Raw genomic sequence first — 19,174 nt, 5'->3', positions numbered from 1 at the left:
GCTTCTTCTTGCCTGAGCTGGGATTTATAACCAGCTCTAACTCCAGAAAATTTCCAGGAAAGCCAGAGGTACTCTTTCCTCCATTCTGTGTGACTCAAGAGGGCAGAATTGCAATGCAGGAGTGGAAGTTACAAGGAAGGTCGACAATTCGGCCAAATTATAGGGAAAATTCTCTAATGCTTAGACTTCTGATTCTCCAATACCTAGAATTAACGGTTTTTCCTGAATGTAGCACTTTTTGCCACTAGCGATTTCTAGGCAGTGGCCAGCTGAGATTCTCCGTGCCCTTCCCATGCCCATTCCACTCTTGAGGGAGATGTAACTCTCAGCCCTACGGATATGAACTCTGTGCGTAAATGCGTTTTTCTGAGAAAACGTCTGCTAGTTTTTCTGAGCCATAGGAGACAGAGGAACAGGAAGCTGCCTTATCAGGAATGAAGGTCGGACATCGCAGCAAAGAGCAGGGGGTGGTGGGAAAGAACTTGCTGTTGATCCATCTCTGGGTTGGCCTTCTCTCTGCTCAGCTCTTGCTATTTCAGCGGTGGGCATTTTTGCCTCGCTGCTGTGGCTGACACTGCCTTCCTGAACTCCACTTCTCCGTGTTGAAGAATTGCCCCGGCCCTGCGTCTTCACCCTGCTTCTGGCCCAGGGCCACACACCCTGACCTTCTAGCCTCCAACAGGAAGGTGTTGGAAACCTGCCTTGCTCCTTCCGGAGCTTTGAAATAAACCTTTGACGACTATTCGTGGAGAAATTGCGCTTCCCGGTGAAATTGCTGCTCCCTGCCAGTCTGCCCTTCCTAGGGAGCACTTTTATTTTGCAGGGAGCAGTATCTGGGTCACTTTTTATTGGGACTGGCACCTTCTTTCCTCAGAGAGGATCTATTTTAGGTACACTTTCTTTCCGGAAGGTTAAAAGTGCGCGTGAGTTGGGTGTGGAAGGAGGTTCCCAGAAAATAGTATTGGAGTCCAAGCAGCAGGAAGAAAACACGCATTAAATGAGCTCACGCCATATCCAGACTCTCCCACAATCGTGATCTTGTCTGGCCCTCACAACCATATACGTGGCTTCAGGTATGATCTCTTCCACCTGCAGCAATGGAAACTGGGAGTCTCAGAGAGGTCAGGGCATCAGGGGATTTCTTCGCCCAAGGTCCGGAAGGTAGGATATAAAGGAGTCGGGATTCGAACCCAAGTCAAGGCCATGTCATTCACTGCTGCTTTCACAAGAGGAGGAATCTGGAGGCTGAAGAGCTGGGTTCCTTTTCTCTCTCGCCTTCAGTCCCTCGCTGTTGGAATTCAAGGTCCACTGAGGGCAGGGAGCTCCTGGGCCCTCGGCTTGGACCCAGAGCATGCACACGGCGCGCGCCCAGAAAAGTCCGCCGGGCGGGTGATGACCGGGTCTCCTGCAGGGAGGCTCCTGAGGCCGCGGGCACCGCGTGCAGGCTGAGCACGACCACTGGCTGCGGTGGGTGTGCACCCGCTGGGTCGAGCTCCGAGGCCAGCACCCGGGCACAGCTCCGTCTCCGGCTCCCCGCGGCCGCAGGCGCAGCCTTAGGGACCTCGGACACCGGCCGCGCCGCAGCCGAGCCTCCGCGCCGCACTGCGCACGCGCGGCGCCGGCCCGGCTCCGCCCCCCCGCCCCCCCTCCCGAGTAGGGACCTACAGCGGGCGCGGCGGCGGCAGCGGCGGAGGCGGCGGCGGCCTGCGGCCGGCGGTGTAGACGCCCCCTTCCCGGGAGCCGGGACCCGCCGGCCGGGTGAGTGGCCGAGCCGGAGGGCGAGGGCCCCGGGTTCGCGCGCGGGGCAGGCGGGCCGGAGCGCGGAGGGGACCGCGGGGGCGGTGCGGGGCGGGGGCCTGACGAGGCCGCGCCGGGGCGGGACGGGGCGGGCAGCCCGGGCCGGGTCGTGCGGGCCGCGGCCCCCGCGTGCCGAGCGGCTGGTCGGCGGCGCGGCGCGGAGTCCCCGGGGCGGGCCGGGGAGGGGGTGGCTCGGGGCCGCCCCGACCCCGGGACCCGGGCGGCGGCGACGTGCGGGCCCTTTGTGCCGCCGCGACCCCGCAGGCTCGCCCCCGCGCGCGGGTCGCGACCCGGGGTGGCGGCGTGCGGGCCGCGGGGCCGCGGGGTGTGGAGCCGCCGCGCCGGCCTCCTCCGCCCGCCCCCAGCGTTTTAAATGATGCATCTCCTGCGAGGATTTCTACCGGTCGGCTCGGAGCAGGAAGTGTCGTCAGGAGGCCATTTTTAAAGCCTCCTGCGGGCCTCGGAGGTAAGCGTTGACGTGGTGTGACCCCCAGTGGTTAGCGGAGACCCCGCGGCCCCGCCCGGGCCGGCCCCGGGCGACCACGCCGTGAGCCTCCGCTCCCGCGCCCCTCCCCCTCCCAGCACCACGCTGTTAGCCGTGGACTCGCCTCGGATGCCGTGTACCATCGGTGTGAGTGTGCCAACAATAAACTTGAAAACCGGACTGGCATTGTCTTTCCTTGGGAGCTTCGCGGCGCGTGTGCTCAGGGGTGGACTTGTCCGTGGAGGACCTTTGCATCGTTTGCCGGAGTTGGGGGGGGTGCGGGGAAGGGGGACAGAGGAGGGGAGACGTTGAAGGTTTGACTCGCTCAGATGCTGATGGCAGCCTTTGTGGGACCTCCCCAGCCCAGCTGCCCTTTTTTTTTTTTTTTTTTCCTTGTTGCCTTGGTTTGTTGGGCAGCTTCAGGCCGCTTGCAAAAGGATGAATATTTCTTCTCCGGAAAGGGAAGGCCAAAGGAGAGAATGAAGGAGAACACTTCAGCCCCTCTATGTAAATGCACCCCGTTAAAAGAGCTCTGGCTTTTAAAAGTGGAATAATGAACAGACTATCAGCCTGACATTAATGAAAAAGTGAATTTGCACTTTGTCCTGTTTCAGGAAGCCCACACAGCTGAAGTGTAATGTGTTAGACCCTTTAAAGATTGTATCTCAAGTTTAGAATGGAAGTCACCAAGACCAGGCACGGTCTCCACAATCCTTGCAGCACTTTCCTAGAGGAAGGTAGAGAGAATAGGAATGTATCTCTTGATCTTTTCTCTGAGTCACATGCCAAGTTCAGCCCAGCCTGTGTGATGTGTGTACACACCATGAGATCTGGCCACCGGGTTCTGGAAGCCCAGCAAAGGGCAGCTTAGAAACCAATATCCTATAGTGTCTTCCGAACGCAAGTAAAATGTTTGACTATTTTAATGATCTGATATTGATGTTGTCTTTCACCCAGGATGAAATTTTTTTAATGATATTTTTATCCTGGATGTAACATAGCCTTGAAAAAGAACACTTTTGTATGGATCCGGTTTTGTTATGCTGATAACGTTCATTACAAATGCATTTTGAGAAAAGGAGACAAAGGAAGGCAGTATTTTATTGAGCCTCTTCCCTAGTGTTTATGTCAAACTAATGTAGATTATTCAAAATTCATTAATACCGATTTTAAAAAACACATCGATTTCCCATAGTGTATTTGCCTTTCAGTAAGGGGATCTGGGCCAGTTTTCGGGCAAGAGAAAGAACATTTTTATGATTGTTGCCGTGAAGGCTGACATTTCTTTAATTTCTTTCGTTCATTCCCTCGTTTATTTGTTCCTTCCTTCAATACGTATTGCATGCCTCCTTTGTTGACTGATAAACAAGGTCCTCACAGTGCGGCTTTCTCAGTCTTGATTGTCCTCAGGCAGCCTGGGGTAGGGTTCATTTTCTTTGTTCCCATATGCCAGCCCAGCCAAGTGCAGTTTCCAGAACGCATCCTGGGAGTGAAGGGTCCCAGACCGGAATCCAGATGTTCCCATCATGGAGTGGGGTGGCGAGGCAGCAGATTCGCGTGGCAGGAATTGTAAAGTACATGCCTCCTACCGTCTAAGGAAAGGGACAGTCTGATTCATTAGGTCACTTGAGTCCTAGGAAACCTTTTTTTTTTCCTCCGTATTATTTTAAGTTCCTGTGTCACTTGGCCACACATCGCTGCTCAAGAAGCATCTTCGGGGCTCATTCTTCTTATTTTCTAGGAGAAAATTCTCAGGGAAACCAAAGCTGCACAAGACCTGGGACTTCCATCCAAGTGCGTGGCTTCCACAGGGTGTTCTGTGCAGCGCCTTGCAGCTTCGCAGGCCTGAGTGCAGAAGCCTATGCCAGGGCCTGAAGGATGGGGCTTGGCGCCAGAGTAGACAAAACCTGAAGAAGAGGTCTGGAAATTGCCACGCTTTTGACTCATCTGCAGCTCAAGGGCACTAGGCAGGAATTAAGAACAGTACCCGAGTGGCAGCAGATGCTGTCCGCGACTTCAGTTCACGTCCCACACAGCCTGCCAGCAGAGGAGCAAAGAATTCAGATCAGACAGCAGCTGACCAACTCCACGACCTTGGAAAAGACACAGGCTTCTCCAGATCTGTTACTGTAGAAGCAGCAAATGATGGGAGGTGTACTTTCAGGAATGTGGAGGTAACGTATGAACGTGCCCCTGCAGGCACCGCGCACACCCCCACCCCCACCTGACTGGGGTCAAGAAGCAACCAGGATCGCCAAACACAGCCAGCCACTGAGAGCGTCCGATCAGATCAGCATTTCCCACTTCCCTGAAACCACCCGTTGACGACTGCTCCCCAGCCCCCCTTACACCCTTTAAAGGCGGCAGCCTGTGTCAGGTGTGGGGGTGAAACAGTCCCGGTTTATGCTCTGTGCTTGCACCCTGCCCGGAACATTGACGTGTAAGAGTCTGCAAAGCAGTTACTGTCATTACACACTTTACAGAGAGCATCAATGATCACATTTCCAAGGTCAAACGGCTCAGCGAGGGTCAGGCCCAGAGTCTGCTTGCCCCCTCCACCCACTCCCGTCCAGCCCCCTGTCCAGCACCCTTGGCTGAGACAGATGTATGAAAATTGCACAAGGGTATTCATAGTGTGCTTGCCATTCTCACACAGTCCTCTGCACCTGTAGTGTAGGTAGTGGTTCTTAACCTTGGCTGTATACTTGATTTACCTGGGAAGCTTTTAAAACTCCCAGATCCTCCCACTCACACAGTAGGGCCGAGGCATCATTATTTTTAAAGCTCTCCCAGTAATCCTGGCGTGCAGTAGGGTGACCATTCAGGGACTTCCTTCAAAAATAAGTTTAACATCCTGGGCATATTATGACAGGTTAATCACCCTAACGCAGCCAAAGTTAATAATCGCTGGTGTGGTGAGAGAGAGTTCGTCTGTGTTTGATTGTACTTTTTATTAAATCCTTAACCCATTTTATTCACAAAATGTGGCTGTTCTTTAAGGCAAAAGAAGGAGGGAGATACAAAAATGTATGTGTCCATTTTTATCATCTTGAGACCTCAAGTCCCTAGGTGTGTTTGGTTACAGACAGTTGTGTCATGTTGCTTGTAACACTACTTTGTTTTTTTAATGCTAATAAGAGCATAATTTCCCCTTAACATTTTTTTTCCCACAGAGAGAACTAGAAGTCTTATACTTTAAGAACTCTCTCACTGGTCCTATTCTTTTTCTTTTCTTTTCTTTTCTTTTTTGGAAAGGTCTTCTCTTAAACTGTTAAGAAAAACCTATATCATAACTCTCTTTTTTTTCTGATGCAGTCTCAGTTGAAGAGCTCAATCCCCAAGTAACTCGTTTGTAAATGGGGCTGGGTAGCAGGTCCTGGCCTCCAGCCCTCCTGTGGACTGCTGCTGCCAGAGACCTGTATCTCATCAGGCTGATTTGTTAAACTAAGACTTTTCTGCTTCTCAGGAGTTTACTGGACTCTTCTGTTTTCAAAGGACTCTTAGAAAAATATGTTGACTTATTTCTTAATAGAACACGTGCTCTTTGCCAAGCATAAAATTACCTGCAGACTGCATATAGCTCTTCCTCACATCAGCATGTAAATTAGGCATTATTATTCCCACTTTACAAGTGAAAAAACTCAGGCTCAGAAGAGGTTAACAAATCCAGAATTACCCAGCTATTAAGTCAAAAACCTCGGTTTTGAACCTTGTTCTTGACATCACAAGAGTCCTTTCGACTCTATTACACTTTCCACCTGGAAAGCAGACACGTCATAATGGGCTTCTTTGTCCAGCCTTCTGCCCACTTCTGCCGCCCAAGTGATAAGTTAGGTTTCGGAAGGAAATCTAGAATCCCAAAGGTTGTGTTTTTGTTCGCAGCATTTGGAAGTATTTTTTTTGTCATTCAGAGGCCATCAATTTGCAATTCAGTCATTTTGAAGTGCAGAGTAGTTTGGCAAAAAGAAAATACTACTTGGTTGGTGTTTTTCCTTCTTTAGAACTGTTCACTTACTCGGTTCAGTTCTGATCCTTTATAATGGTCTGAAAGAGCACTCCTTGTGTCAGGTGACAGTTTCTTCCTAAATCCCGGTTTACCTGGGCATTGTTAGCAGTTTACATGCCTAATGTTGCCTTTTTTCTCTCTTTCTGATCAGGTGTTACTTGTCTACAACTACTGGCATGTTGAGGTAGAATGCTTTAAAATTTTGCCTGCTGGGAAACAGTTTATTAGACAAGTCTCTGTTGTGACCAAATAAGGTAGGCAAGGGAGTTGCCTCAAAGTTTTGAGCACATGTGCTATGGGCTAGTGCTTTGCATACGTTAACCTTATTTCCCTCTCCTGATCACCCTTTAAGTCTGAAGACTGTGAAGCTTGTATACTTGCCTGATGGTGCACAGAGAGAAATCCCTTGCCTCTGGGCCCAACAAAGAGGGACAGAATCAGGGTTTGAAGTGCAAGCTGTCCCAACTCCATTCCCATTGCTGGTGGCGGGTCCAGCACCCATGTGCCTGCCATAGCAATGGACGTGGCAGAAGCCACGTGGGAGGATTTCTGGAGAGAGCTCCCTAAATGCGCTTCTCCGTCCAAACGTGAGGCCATCAGTCAACTAATACTGAGTTTGGCCGGCACCTCGCACGAGCAAAAGCATTTGTGATGACCCAGGTAGCGCACACATGATGTGATTGGGTAGCCTGTCTTCACGTTAACGTCGAGCCTGTAAACGTGCATTCGCTGCCAGGATGTTTCAGGAGTTAGCTGGGCTCGGGGAGGAACGGGTAGACGGGGAGTAGCTTATACATAACAGCTAGGCTGTAGTGAGGACTGTGTGTAGCTCAAGCAACCTCTCACATCGGCCACTTTGCCGCTAAGGCCAGGTGATGGCCTTGCCCCAGAGGTAAGTTGTGTTTTTGGCTGTACAACCCAGTAACTAATTAAGGTCATAAAATGAGATTCAGCAAATATTCCGGAAACAGCGATTGTTAGTGAAGAAAGAAGCTTCTGTTTTATGCCCCTTTGACTATTTATGAGATTGGCTTGATTTCTTCTGCTTTCCTCCTTAAAGGGGGGAAATAATGTTTTTAACAGCTACTATGTATGATAACTTAGGCTGTGTGTCACATTACCTCATGTAATCCTCATGACCAGGTGGTGAAATAGGTGCTCTTACTAACAGAGGATTCAGTTTTCCCCCAGTCACACACCTACAAGGGGATGATGACATTGGGATTTAAGTCCTTGTGAGATGATTCCAGAATCTGTAGCTTTAAGTAGTATTACTACTTATTTCTCTTCTAATTCTGTTGAGCATTTGGTGTTCCCGGTATTTGATGCTTCCATTTTAAGGAGAGCTTGGTTTTTATAGGCCCCAGTGTCACTGAGTTGGTGTCTTGACACACTCTGTCTTTTTCTCCATATGCCCCCATAATAAGTCTTTAAGAAACCAAGGCAGGTGAGCCAGAGTCACAAGGAAAGGCCACCAGCAGCAAATGCTGCCCTGAGGCCTTTCCCCAGGAAGGGGCAAGGCTAAGTCTCCGGGAAGCACGTTTGTAACCCTCGGTACCGCTTCTCTCTGCTGTGCGCCCGTCACCTTTGGCTGATGCTGCCGATAATTATGCATTAAGAAGCTCACTTACACTGTTAAAAACAGTTTTAGAGAAGCCTCTGAAGTTATTTAAAAAAAAAAATGTTTCTTGTCCTAGTAGGTCAAATGCAGAGGTTTGGTAATCGAGGCATCGTGAGTGTGAAAGGTAGGGCAGCGCCAAAGCTGATGCAGACAGCAGCTCCTGCAGGGGCTCTCAGGGTCACGTGCTCACACAGCCTCTCACCCTCCATGTGAGCCTTGGTCATCAGCCCCGGGCAGTGATCTGCCAGGACGACCCAGCTTCCCGGGTGCTTGTGCCTTACGGGAACCAGACAGCAAGCTGCACGGAGGGAGTGGGTGTGGGAGCCTGTCACTCGGGTGCGCCCACATGCGGTGGCAGCAGCAAAGCCATCTTCTTGCCTCCCAGTGCATCTATTCCCCTCTGCCTTGGGGTGCACAGAGATCTTTTACCCCAGTGATTAGCCACATGAGCTGCAAAGGCCAAAGAGAACGGTACTTGTTTGGAAGAAGCCTGGCATCATCTGGACGGAGGGAATTGCCAGTGTAGAAACAACGCGTTATTTTGAGAATGGTTCAGAGCCCAGGATGATACTTGCAAACAGGACACGGCCTAAATCTCCCATCTCCAGTTAAACCATATTTGCAGTCACAGCCTTGCTCTCCCGGGCACTTGCTTCTATGGATTCTTAATTCCGAACAACTGCTGAGGTGCTTTTGTGGAAACCCCTCCGAGAGGCCCGCGCTCCTTAGCCACTGTAGCTGGCTTGTTAATTCCCAGGGACTTTCCTCCCTCGGGATGTTCTCCGCTTCTTTCTAAGTAGGTGACCCTTCTGTCCAGTCTGTCTGAGATTGCACATCTTTGGTGTCAGGAGGAATGATACCTCCACGTTTTAAGAGGACTTGGAAAGAAAATGCCAAAATTGCTCTCTATAAATTTGAAGGAAGAAGCCTGGAGTCTTCAAATAGGGGAATCTCATCACAAGATTCTTGAGAGTTTCTTAGGATCAGTGTGGAAGGTGTGGAAATAGTGGAAGCACATCGTGCCAGGGTAGTAAGTCACTTTCTTCTTTCCTTCCCTCTGCCCTCCTTCCTCCCTTCCTTCCATTCTCTCGTTGGCAGGATTATGGGGCTGGTAGATGGATGTAGTACTGGCTGCTATGCAAATCTTTGCAACAGAATTGCCAGCCGAGGACTGAATGAGAGATGAGGTGTGCAGGTTAATAATGGGTCTGTTGAGAAGGATTAAGGTGTTTATAGCTCCAGAGTCAGGATAGAAGAAAGTTGCAAGGACTCCTTTCAGTTTCATTAAAAAGCAAATTTTCAACCATGAGAAGTGTGTGAAAATAAAACTAGCTGCCTGAAGAGGGAATTTGTTCTGTTTACGGAATGTTAGAGCATCAAGTGCATGGTCAGCTAGCAAAGTCAATTTTAAGGATTAAAAAGTGGCTGAAAGTCTCAGCACTTTCACTACAGCTTGTCACCAAAATAGCACTGAGTGCTCTTATAAACCACAAATGTCTCTCCCCCTTCTCAAGAAGGAGACTCCCCAGCGTAGGGGTGGAGTCCAGGAGGCTCTGCCCCAGCTGTGACCCTGAGGCTCCTCCCTAGAGCCCCTGCTCATCCTTCTGTGAGCCAAGGTTTTCTTAGGCTCTGGTCGTAGCCATTGCTTCCTCTGTTTTAACAGGATGAAAATGCCGACATGGATGTGTTTATTCGTGGACGGTAAGAAGCCTGTGATTTGTGATATCCGGGCTCAGCAGCAAGAGACCAGGCTTGGGAATCATAGATGAACGCAGATGAATAAGCTGATGAGAACGGGTGGCTCGCCTGAGGTCATTTGAGTAGCAGCAGAAGTTCTGCTTCTAGAAGTTCTGATACTGGTAGTGTCACTGAGGTCTCTTTTCAGCAAACCCAGTTTACGTTTCTGGAAAATGAAGTTTGTGTCAGCTTTTGCTGGTGACTCCTGAAACCTCTACCTGTCGTGTATACCAGGATTGTGGCGGGAGATGGGCGTCCTTGTCCTTGCCTGCGCTTACTAGTTTGCCAGCTGGAGGCATTCACGTGTCCTTCCCTCTGCGCAGTCCCCTTGCATGGGTGTGTGTTTGACCTCCGAGGGCAGAAGTCGTGCCTTGTGGCCCTGTTGGCCTCTGCCCACTTGCTAAATGTTACATACACATTCAGGCTGGGGCACGTCTGATGGAGTTCTGGGTGCATACTCCTTTGAACAGGAGGCAGCTCTCTTTTGCAAAAGGAAAATAAAGCCTGTTATCAAACATGGTATGTTCCTACAGTTCTTTCCAAAAATGCTTTTAAAGGGCAGGTTATACGCTGGATCTGAATATGCAGTAATTACTTCCCTTGACCCTACATGTAGTCAGATTTCCTTTGTAGGGCTCTCAGCCTGGGAACAGTGTGCCAGAAGGAAGCTGCTAATTCTCCCTCATACTGCTGCTCAGTCTTGAGCAGACACTTCCTGGGTACCTCTGTGCCCCTTGACCCTTGGGAGAAGTACTTGAAAACTAAAGAGGTGTTCTCGTATGTTCTTGAGTGGTTTTATTATTGGGCAGCCCTGGGGAGAAGTTGGATAAGTGTCCTTCGTTCTAATTGCCAGATGAAAAAATTGAGGCTCAGAAGGCTTAACTGGTGTTTATAAGGTCATAAAGAAGGGCTTTTAGCAGATCTCCAACTGGAGTGTTTTTCTGTTTGGCTCCTAGTTCTGTATATTCTGAAAAGAGAACGTGCACTTAAAGGTGATTAAGTATTTTTATATAATAATTTGTCATGTTACACAGATTGTGGTACTGGCTGTAGGGACATTTGTGCGTCTGCCTCTGCAGTCCAGGCTGCCACCACCTCGCACCTCAGTCCTCTGCTACTGTCATTCCACCCTCACGGACACTGGTCCCACAGCAGTCAGGGCCTCTGTTGGCATACAGATCAGATTGGGCCACGTCACTGCTCCAGTCTCCCCCTGGTTATCTGGTTCATGTAGAGGAAAAGCCACATCCTTAGAGTACTGTGTGCCAGATCTTACTTTGACTAGTGCCCCCTCTACCCCCACTGCCTCTGACCATATTGACCATTCTTTCCTCTTCCTCCCTCCTTGCTCATTAAATCCCTCCATTCTCAGCCTCCTAGCCATTCCTCAGGTGCTCCAGGCACAACCCTTTGCTCACTCTCTGCCTGAAGCTCCCTTCTCCCAGACAGCCACAGTACTCTCTCCCTGGCTGCCCTGGGGTTGGTGCTCAGATGTCAGCTGAACGGGAGGGTTTCCTAACTGTCCATGCCTCCACATGCTAGCCCTACAACCTCATCACATACTTAGTCCCTGTGGCCTCGCTTTACGGTATATTTTTCTCAATTACTTACGACCACTTAAGAAATAAATATATCACCTGTTTCCCCTCTTTATACCTTCATGAGCATACTAACTGCCCTACAGCACTTACGACAGTGCCTGGCACATAATAGATGCTCAGTGAGATGTCAAAGGAATCAGTATTTGTATACCTAATATTGCCAGTGTATTATTGACTTCTTACCATTTGTGAACACAAACGGAGCATGTGAAAGAGAGCTGAGAATCTAAGCTGACAATTAGCTGTTGTGCAGAAACAAATGGACACCTGAACCGAAGTCAAGGCTCTCTCTACCACTTGATAATCGATGTGTTTAAAAACTGAAATTGGGGTGCCTGGGTGGCTTAGTCGGCTAAGCGTCTGACTCTTGGTTTCGTCTCAGATTGTGATCCCACGGTGTGTGAGTTCCATCCCTGCCTCGGGCCCTGGCTGACAGTGCAGAGCCCTCTTGGGACTCTTTCTCTCTCCCTCTCTGCCCCTTCTCCACTTGCTCTGTCTCTCTCTCAAAATAAACATACTTTAAAAAAATTTTTTTAAACTAAATTAGCATCCTCCTGTACAAGGTTTCATTTAGACAAATATGAAATTATGCCTGTGAAATTGCTGGGATGCTCTCCATGACACCTAAAAATAACGTCCATGTATCAAGGCCTGTTCTGAGTGACAACTGTGATTTCTTTGCTCCTGGCCTGTTTATGGTTGGTTTAAAGTGATGAGTTTCAGGGGGCTGAATTTAAAAATGTTTCCAGTTTAGGCTTGTTATTTGCCAGTTCTGTTGGCTTACGTTTTACTGTCAACCTGTGAGTAAGAAAAAATGTCAAGATTTAACATAAAATTCCGAAGGATAAGTTTGGAAAGAGCTTAACTAAACCTTAAGTTCATGTATTAATCATGCTCTGTGATTTCCTTTTTTTCCCTGTAGTGGTGCCCAGAATATCAGAGCATTGGAAACAACCATATTTTGGGATCATACACCTACTGTGGTGGTGTATCAAAAAAGATGATGCAGTATACGTCCAAGAAGTAACTGCTTCTCTGCCAGTCACAGAGTGAAATGAAGGATGACCCCTAAGGATTTTATCATGTGAAGTTTTCTGGATTTTCTGGATTTCTCTTTTCAGAAATGCAGATAAAGAAGATGAAGGATATTGGACAGCAGTTATATCCTACACAAGTGAATGATGGACATAATTCCTTGACCATGTCACCCAAACAACCTAATGCTAATAGGGTGACTCGACCAGACAGACAAGAAGCGCAAGCTCTTTTGTGTCAAGGCTCAGAGGCCGAGGCTGCTGTGATGACCGTTGCTACGTGTATAAAGTGCAAAAGTGTTCACAAAATCCCGCTTCAAGATCTGAAGAAGGGTACCGGGCCAAGCCAAAAGGAAGACAAATATGTTTGCTTCAAATGCAGCCTTGGCATGGCTACTTCCCATTTTCATTTTGTGAACAGTAATCCGAGTGCAACTCACGTAGGAAATAAAGCGGAGACCATCTCAAGTCCCGTCAGTAACAAATTTAAGGTAAGGAACTTTAAGCCAGGCAAATACTATTGTGATAAATGTCGATTTTCCACAAAGGACCCTCTGCAGTACAAAAAGCACACACTTCAACATGAAGAGATTAAATTCATCTGTTCTCACTGCAGCTACATTTCCTACACAAAAGGAGAGTTTCAGAGGCACTTGGTGAAACACACAGGCATATTCCCTTACCAGTGTGAGTACTGCGACTATGGTGCTATTAGAAACGACTATATTGTCAAACACAGGAGGAGAGTGCACGAGCGGGCTGGTGGAAAGCGGCCGCCCAAAACCGTTGCCAAGCTGGAGCCGAAAAGAACCAGCACATCCAAACAAAACACAGAGCTTTTAAAAGCTCCCAATCCAAGGACTGCATTTCAAAATAAGTTGTCAGACCAGCTCTCAAGGTTCTCCCTCCACACAAATAAAGACAAAATGCACAACATCATGTTGCTGCCTGAATCTGAGGAATACCAGAAAGACGTCGTGTGCATTCCAAATAAAGTGGCCTTGTCGGAGCCGAACGAGGGCAGTCTGTTTGAGAACAAAAGCGTGGAGGTGGAAGTGCTGTCCCCTGCAAAAGAGCCTGTCCAGCCAGGGATGCCCTTAACGGTTGTGGCACCGGCGGAGCTAGTCGTGCCTGCAAACTGTTTAGCCCAGTTGATGGATGTGAAGGTCGTCAATGGGACCCAGCAGCTTGTCCTGAAACTGTTTCCTCTGGAAGAAAGTAACCGCCCTGAAACTAGTGGGGCTGAAGGAGGGAGGTCTGAGCGTGTGACTAAAGAGAAGGGTTCAACCGAACAGGAAAAAATGTTTTCTGCAGGACATACAAAGTCACTGCCAATGGAAGGGAATGTCGGGAAACTCGCAGGCTTTGATAATCTTCATCCTGCAGTTCAGAGACAACTTAAAAATGTGAAGTGGGTGAGGTCTTATGACTTTTTCATGTCAAATTCTAGTGTGCACAACCGTGGACAATCCCTCCTCAGCCCAGATACAGTTGAGGATTTCCAGAAAAGAAGTAGTACGTACCCACATAGGTCGGCTCTTCCATCTCTCTCCTTAAAAGGTCATTCTCCATCATCTGTCATAAAAAACAGTGTTTTACATGGTCTCCGAACTGCATCAAACCCTTTTCCATATAAAGCTGCTGTTTCTTTTACTGAGGATGGAAGACATTTACACGGTGACTCACAGCCATTCTTCCCTCTTGCCGCACCACCTGCAACTGTGTCCTCTGGGGACAAAGGCTTACTGCCTGTGAGTACAAATCTCTTGGAATCTAGAAATGAGATCAGTATTCCTGTAAAAATGGCTCCCTCCCATAGGAAGCTGAAGGACAGGCAGATGGAGGAACATAAGGCAGGTTCAAATACAGGCCAGATTTCCTCTCAATGCAAAAGTGAGTATTTACACATAAGTATACCCGGAGAAGATAGCATCAGGTCTCAGCCGCCCAGGGAGGAGCCTCTGGAACTAAAGAACCCTGAGAGGACCAAAGACTCTTTTGATGGCCCAGTCATCTCATCAGTATTTTCTCTGAGCTCTGGGTCCGAAAACGTTCCTGAGGGCGTTAAATGGAATAGTTCCACATCCAAAATAAAGTCAATTGAACTCTTGCGCAGAAAGATAGCTCAATTAATTGAATCCTGTGGCAAGCCTTCGTCTTTGTCTGCAAATAATGCACATCGCCGTTCTGTAGGACAGGCATCAAAGGGAACCTCAAAAGCTGCCCCTGAGGGTATTCATGAAATTAATGTGTCATTTACTGGCCCTGGCTACTCCACAGGCTCACTCCCCAAACCTCAGGATGACAGTGGTATTAATGGACAGCTTACTCCTCAGCAAATGTATCCACAGTTTATAGAAGACAGCAGTGGGAAAACTGAAAGCAGGACGACCAGGAAGGCGCATGTTGCTACTCCAGTATTGATCCCCAAAGGAGCTGTGTTGAGGGTTCTTAATTCTTCTGAGGATGCCCACATTATAGAGGCTACGTGTGAAGCACCCGTCAACATACCTTGCAGTGAGACACAGTTAATAAAACCCGTTCCGCTCTGCCCAGTGAGACAGACAGACTCAGACTTACAATCTTTGACAAGTAAAAGTGGGCCAGTAGATGTGTCCCAAAATCTTGATATACCTCTTCGGCCAAAACCAAGGAAAGAGAGTGCTACTTGTAGCACCATGCCTAAAAAAACCGGCCCTCTACATAGTCAGCAAGGAAGCAGTGAACCAAGTAAGCAAGGGAAACTGCTCCCCAGAAGTCTTCCTATAAGTAAAAATAAAACCAAACAAGTGAGCTCATCCAAGAAGAAAACCAAAATCCAGGCAGATCCCAGCCGCTATCTCAAGGATCCTTCAATTTTTCAGGTCGCAAGACAACTTCGGCTGATAGCGGCTAAACCAGACCAGTTGATTAAATGCCCCCGTCGGAACCAGCCCGTCATTGTGTTAAACCATCCTGACGTTGACTCACCAGAAGTGACCAATGTGATGAAGGTAATAAACAAGTACAAAGGCAACGTCCTCAAAGTCGTCTTATCAGAAAGAACTAGGTGTCAGTTAGGCATCAGACGGCATCATGTCCGCCTGACCTACCAGAATGCGGAGGAAGCCAATCAAATAAAAAGGCAAATGATGTTGAAAATGAAACTTAAAAAGGTTCATAAAAACAACTACCAGGTGGTGGATTCCTTGCCTGATGACTCATCACAGTGTATATTTAAGTGCTGGTTTTGTGGGCGGCTGTATGAAGACCAGGAGGAGTGGATGAGTCACGGCCAACGGCATTTGATAGAAGCTACTAGAGATTGGGATGTTCTTTCCTCCAAGGGAAATAAGTAAAAAAAAAAAAAAAAAAGCAAGTCTTTGAAGCAAATTGTTTTTCTTACTTTTAGTTTGGTTTTTGTTTTTGTTTTTTTCCCCTCCCTGACTCAGTAGGAGAAAAAGAGATTGTAGGGATGGAGAGTCCTCAGTTCTTCAGAACCCTTGTAGGAATGTTGAGAGCCAGGAGTCTTGACCTGAGATAAGTGACTGGACCTTGGAAGGTATTTGAGGCCCCCGAAATTACGCACAAATCCACATACATGCATTTTCCTGGAGAGGAGTGAAACTTGCAGATTTCCAGTGGGATCTGAGACTGCTTTGTTTAGCACCCCTTTTCTGAGTACATACAAATTTGTTGTAATCTATTCAGAAGGGCGAGTTTAGAGTGTTTTACACATGCTCTTTACATAACAGAATGCCACTGAGGGATTAAACCCAGATGTTGGTATGCACAGCCATCTCATTAAGTCATGTGCAGACTGTTCGGTGCATAATGGAAATTAAACTCTCTACTTTGTTATCTTAAATTTGGTTGTAGAAAACTGGCTATTCTTTTCGATTCCTCACCCACTGTGCAGTACTTGTGTCATTTACAGCACAGAGCACTGTGCTGTTGGCCATTTTAAAGAATGACTCCAGGGTTTGCCTGAATTTGCTACTGTAGATGTTAGGGGAGGAAAGAAACATTTCCAAACCTTTGCTTTCTTTTTAAATATCCTGATTTATGACAGTTGAGGGAATGTGCCTTTTTCAAAAAAAAAAAAAAAAGGAATGGTCACAGAGGAAAGATCTAGAACTAAGGCTCCTGTTTGCCCTTAACCACCGTCACAACCATAAACTGATTTACGATGTGAATGAACAGGCGTCTGGTGACACTGGGGAAGACAATTCAAGGTAGGGTGGTGAAGACAGTTATGACTTTAACGTGACTATCAGTTTTCATCTGAGAATTCACAGACCACGGGTGAAGGCTGCACACACTTCCTCCATCTCTTACGGGTCACAGACACTGCCCCCCCCCCCCCCCCCCCGCGGGCCCCAGCTCATATCCTGCTCTCGCTTTGCCAACTTCCTGAACAGACCTTCCTATGAAGTAGGATGCTTCCCTACTCGTCTCCTGTCCCCTTCCTTTTGTGCCTTTGAGGCCCCTTGAGGCTTTCCCTCATGAAAATACTAAAAACAGGCAGGAATCACCAAAAGGGAAGCATCCCGCCATCTTTGTCGAGGTTATAGGAAAAGGATGCCTGGTTTTCATCAACAGTCACGCCACATCCCTCTCACTCACCTTTCTGAGGTAGTAACTCTCAAGAATGTCTGCAGCCCTCTCCACCGACAGATGCCAGGACCACGGCTGGTCCACACGGCACCTTCGGGTGCGTTAGGAAGTCCTCCCATATAGATGGTCTGGCAGAGGGAGCTCGGACTGGACATACTCCTCACTTAACCCACTCAGCCAGGCACCAGCCACCACACAGAACACGGATGGGACAGCCACAAGACAGCCCCACCTCCATGTTTTCCTCCCTTTAAGACTGCTCCTTCCATAGGGAATTGGTTAGTGCAGTGAATGAAATGGGGGGCCGTTCTGTCTAAAAAAGACCTGAGTGAGATTTCCATCGTGTTGGTTAGTTGGAACTTTTTTTTTTTTACATGTGTGAAAGATTATGTTCTGATAGATGGGATGGTAATTCTTTGTAGTTCTCATTACAGATAATCAACATTTCTTATGTATAATTGAATACATAATCATTAAGTTGACTAATTGGTTAATTTTTATTGAAATTTAAAACTTGGTTTTTTTTTATATGTGTATATATGCGTGTGTGTACACATATAAATATTTTTTACCATAAAAAACTGCAGTAGCTAATTTTCTGATTTCCTATTTTATAACGAAATTATGTGGGCTGGAAAAATATAAGATGTTTTATATTCTAGAAATTATTTTGGAAGCACATTTTTATAATGGTGTGATCTCATTTTTAGCAGATGAAAGCACAAGTGATGAGTCTGATTTATATGAACAAACAGGAGTGGAAACCACTGAGAATCATTTCATTTCAGTATTTCCTCCCCCATGCATTTCCAGTTGGTGCTTTTTGGGAAATGGATCCTGTGTAACCACTCACTTTACCACCTAGAGGAGAGGATTCTGCAATGTAGCATGTGTAGATGTGTACCCTGCCAGGAGTTAGAAGGCTCCTAAGAAGTTGAGAGAAGAAGAAAAAGGCTGTGATTTTTGTTTGTTTGTTTTTCTCCTTCTATACCTCACTGCTTAGTACCATCTCTCTTGAGAGGCTTGACTATGACCTGTCAGGAAAGATGACCATGAATCAGGTCAGTGTTAAGTGTCAACATGAAATATTTATACTTTGCAGCATCAACCGTTTTTCAAGTATTACCTAAAATTCAGCTATGTACTTGTATGGAGCTAAATTTTATGAGTAGACCATGTAGCTAAGTTTTTGGGGGATTTCCAGAACTACAGTACTTTTTAAGAAATTGAGAGGGCTCCTGAAAGTCATAAAAAAATGAGAAAGCAAAACGTCTGTCCTCCGTATATAAAGAACTTTAGCAAATAGCTTGTTAACATGTAGATAAATGTCATTAGATAAACATTTCTAACAAAATTGGACAAGGTAGGGGTAGAAATGTGCTGAGTATTTATGGACTCCTACCTTGATTTTGAAGGACCTATACTCACTAAATTTTATTAATAGTATTTACCAAGAAAATCATTTTAAACATTTCTTAAGGTAGAGTTTATTAAATTTTGGGGGTCAGAAATCAGATGGTCTTATATTTATGCTATGACAAAGAGTGAAAAATTTCTTTAAAAAAATGACCTCACAGTCTCATGGGTGGGTCATATTTTACCCCAATTGTTATCCCCAGCCCAAAACATTTTGTGAGCCCTACTATGGGCCAAATGCTATTTGTTAAACTAAACTGAACACAGTATATTAGCCCTGAAAAGCCCCATCCCTTTTTCTTCATGACCTACTAAATAAACCATCCCAGAAAATGAGGATGTGATGTGGCTCGGCCTTTGGGATAATTTTTGAATGTGTAAATGTCAGTATGAGCAGAAAACAAAATATTGCATAACATGTTTTAAGCATTATTGTAAGTCCTGTGTTAACAGTTTTGCGTCTGCTGCTCTGGTTTTGAAACACATTTGTATATAGATAGAGATGTTGGCGTAACTTTTGTTAAATAAAGCAACTGTAAAATGTTCTCTGCACTTTCATTTCACTGGTAAGTGTGGGGGGGGCGGGTTATATTGCCTCTCGTGTGGTAGGTTTCTGAAACATGGAAAGACATCATCCTCAAAGCACAGGTGCATTGAGTTCTACCAGGTGTATTTTTAAAAAAAAATTTTTTTTAATGTTTATTTTTGAGAGAGAGAGAGTGACAGCGTGCAAGCAGGGGAGGGGCAGAGAGAGAGGGAGACTGAGAATCTGAAGCAGGCTCCAGGCTCTGAGCTGTCAGCACATTGCCTGATGCGGGGCTCAAACCCACAAACTGTGAGATCACGACCTGAGCTGAAGTCAGATGCTTAACTGACTGAGCC

General features: G+C 47.1%; 1 protein-coding gene across 2 annotated transcripts; it reads left to right on the top strand.

The window, feature by feature from the left end:
- The first annotated feature begins 1,676 nt into the window (after positions 1-1,676).
- Positions 1,677-18,837, top strand: ZNF518B (zinc finger protein 518B). Of its 2 annotated transcripts, XM_039248985.1 has the most exons (3): positions 1,677-1,758; positions 4,023-4,455; positions 12,169-18,837. In XM_039248985.1, exon 3 carries the CDS (start codon positions 12,370-12,372, stop codon positions 15,616-15,618), a length of 3,249 nt encoding a protein of 1,082 aa, XP_039104916.1. In that variant the 5' UTR covers positions 1,677-1,758; positions 4,023-4,455; positions 12,169-12,369; the 3' UTR covers positions 15,619-18,837. The 2 variants fall into 2 exon arrangements, with proteins under 2 accessions (XP_039104916.1, XP_039104917.1); XM_039248986.1 differs by lacking the exon at positions 4,023-4,455 and having other exon boundaries at positions 1,697-1,758.
- The last annotated feature ends 337 nt before the right edge of the window (positions 18,838-19,174 follow it).

This window comes from Hyaena hyaena, unplaced genomic scaffold, assembly GCF_003009895.1.
Source record: "Hyaena hyaena isolate Hyena2069 unplaced genomic scaffold, ASM300989v1 scaffold_328, whole genome shotgun sequence".
NCBI classification, from domain to species: Eukaryota; Metazoa; Chordata; class Mammalia; order Carnivora; family Hyaenidae; genus Hyaena; species Hyaena hyaena.
This window is presented reverse-complemented; position numbering and strand designations above follow the sequence as displayed.

Excerpts from the sequence above, each read along its gene's own strand:
- ZNF518B (XM_039248985.1), top strand. The coding sequence starts at position 12,370 with ATGCAGATAAAGAAGATGAAGGATATTGGACAGCAGTTATATCCTACA.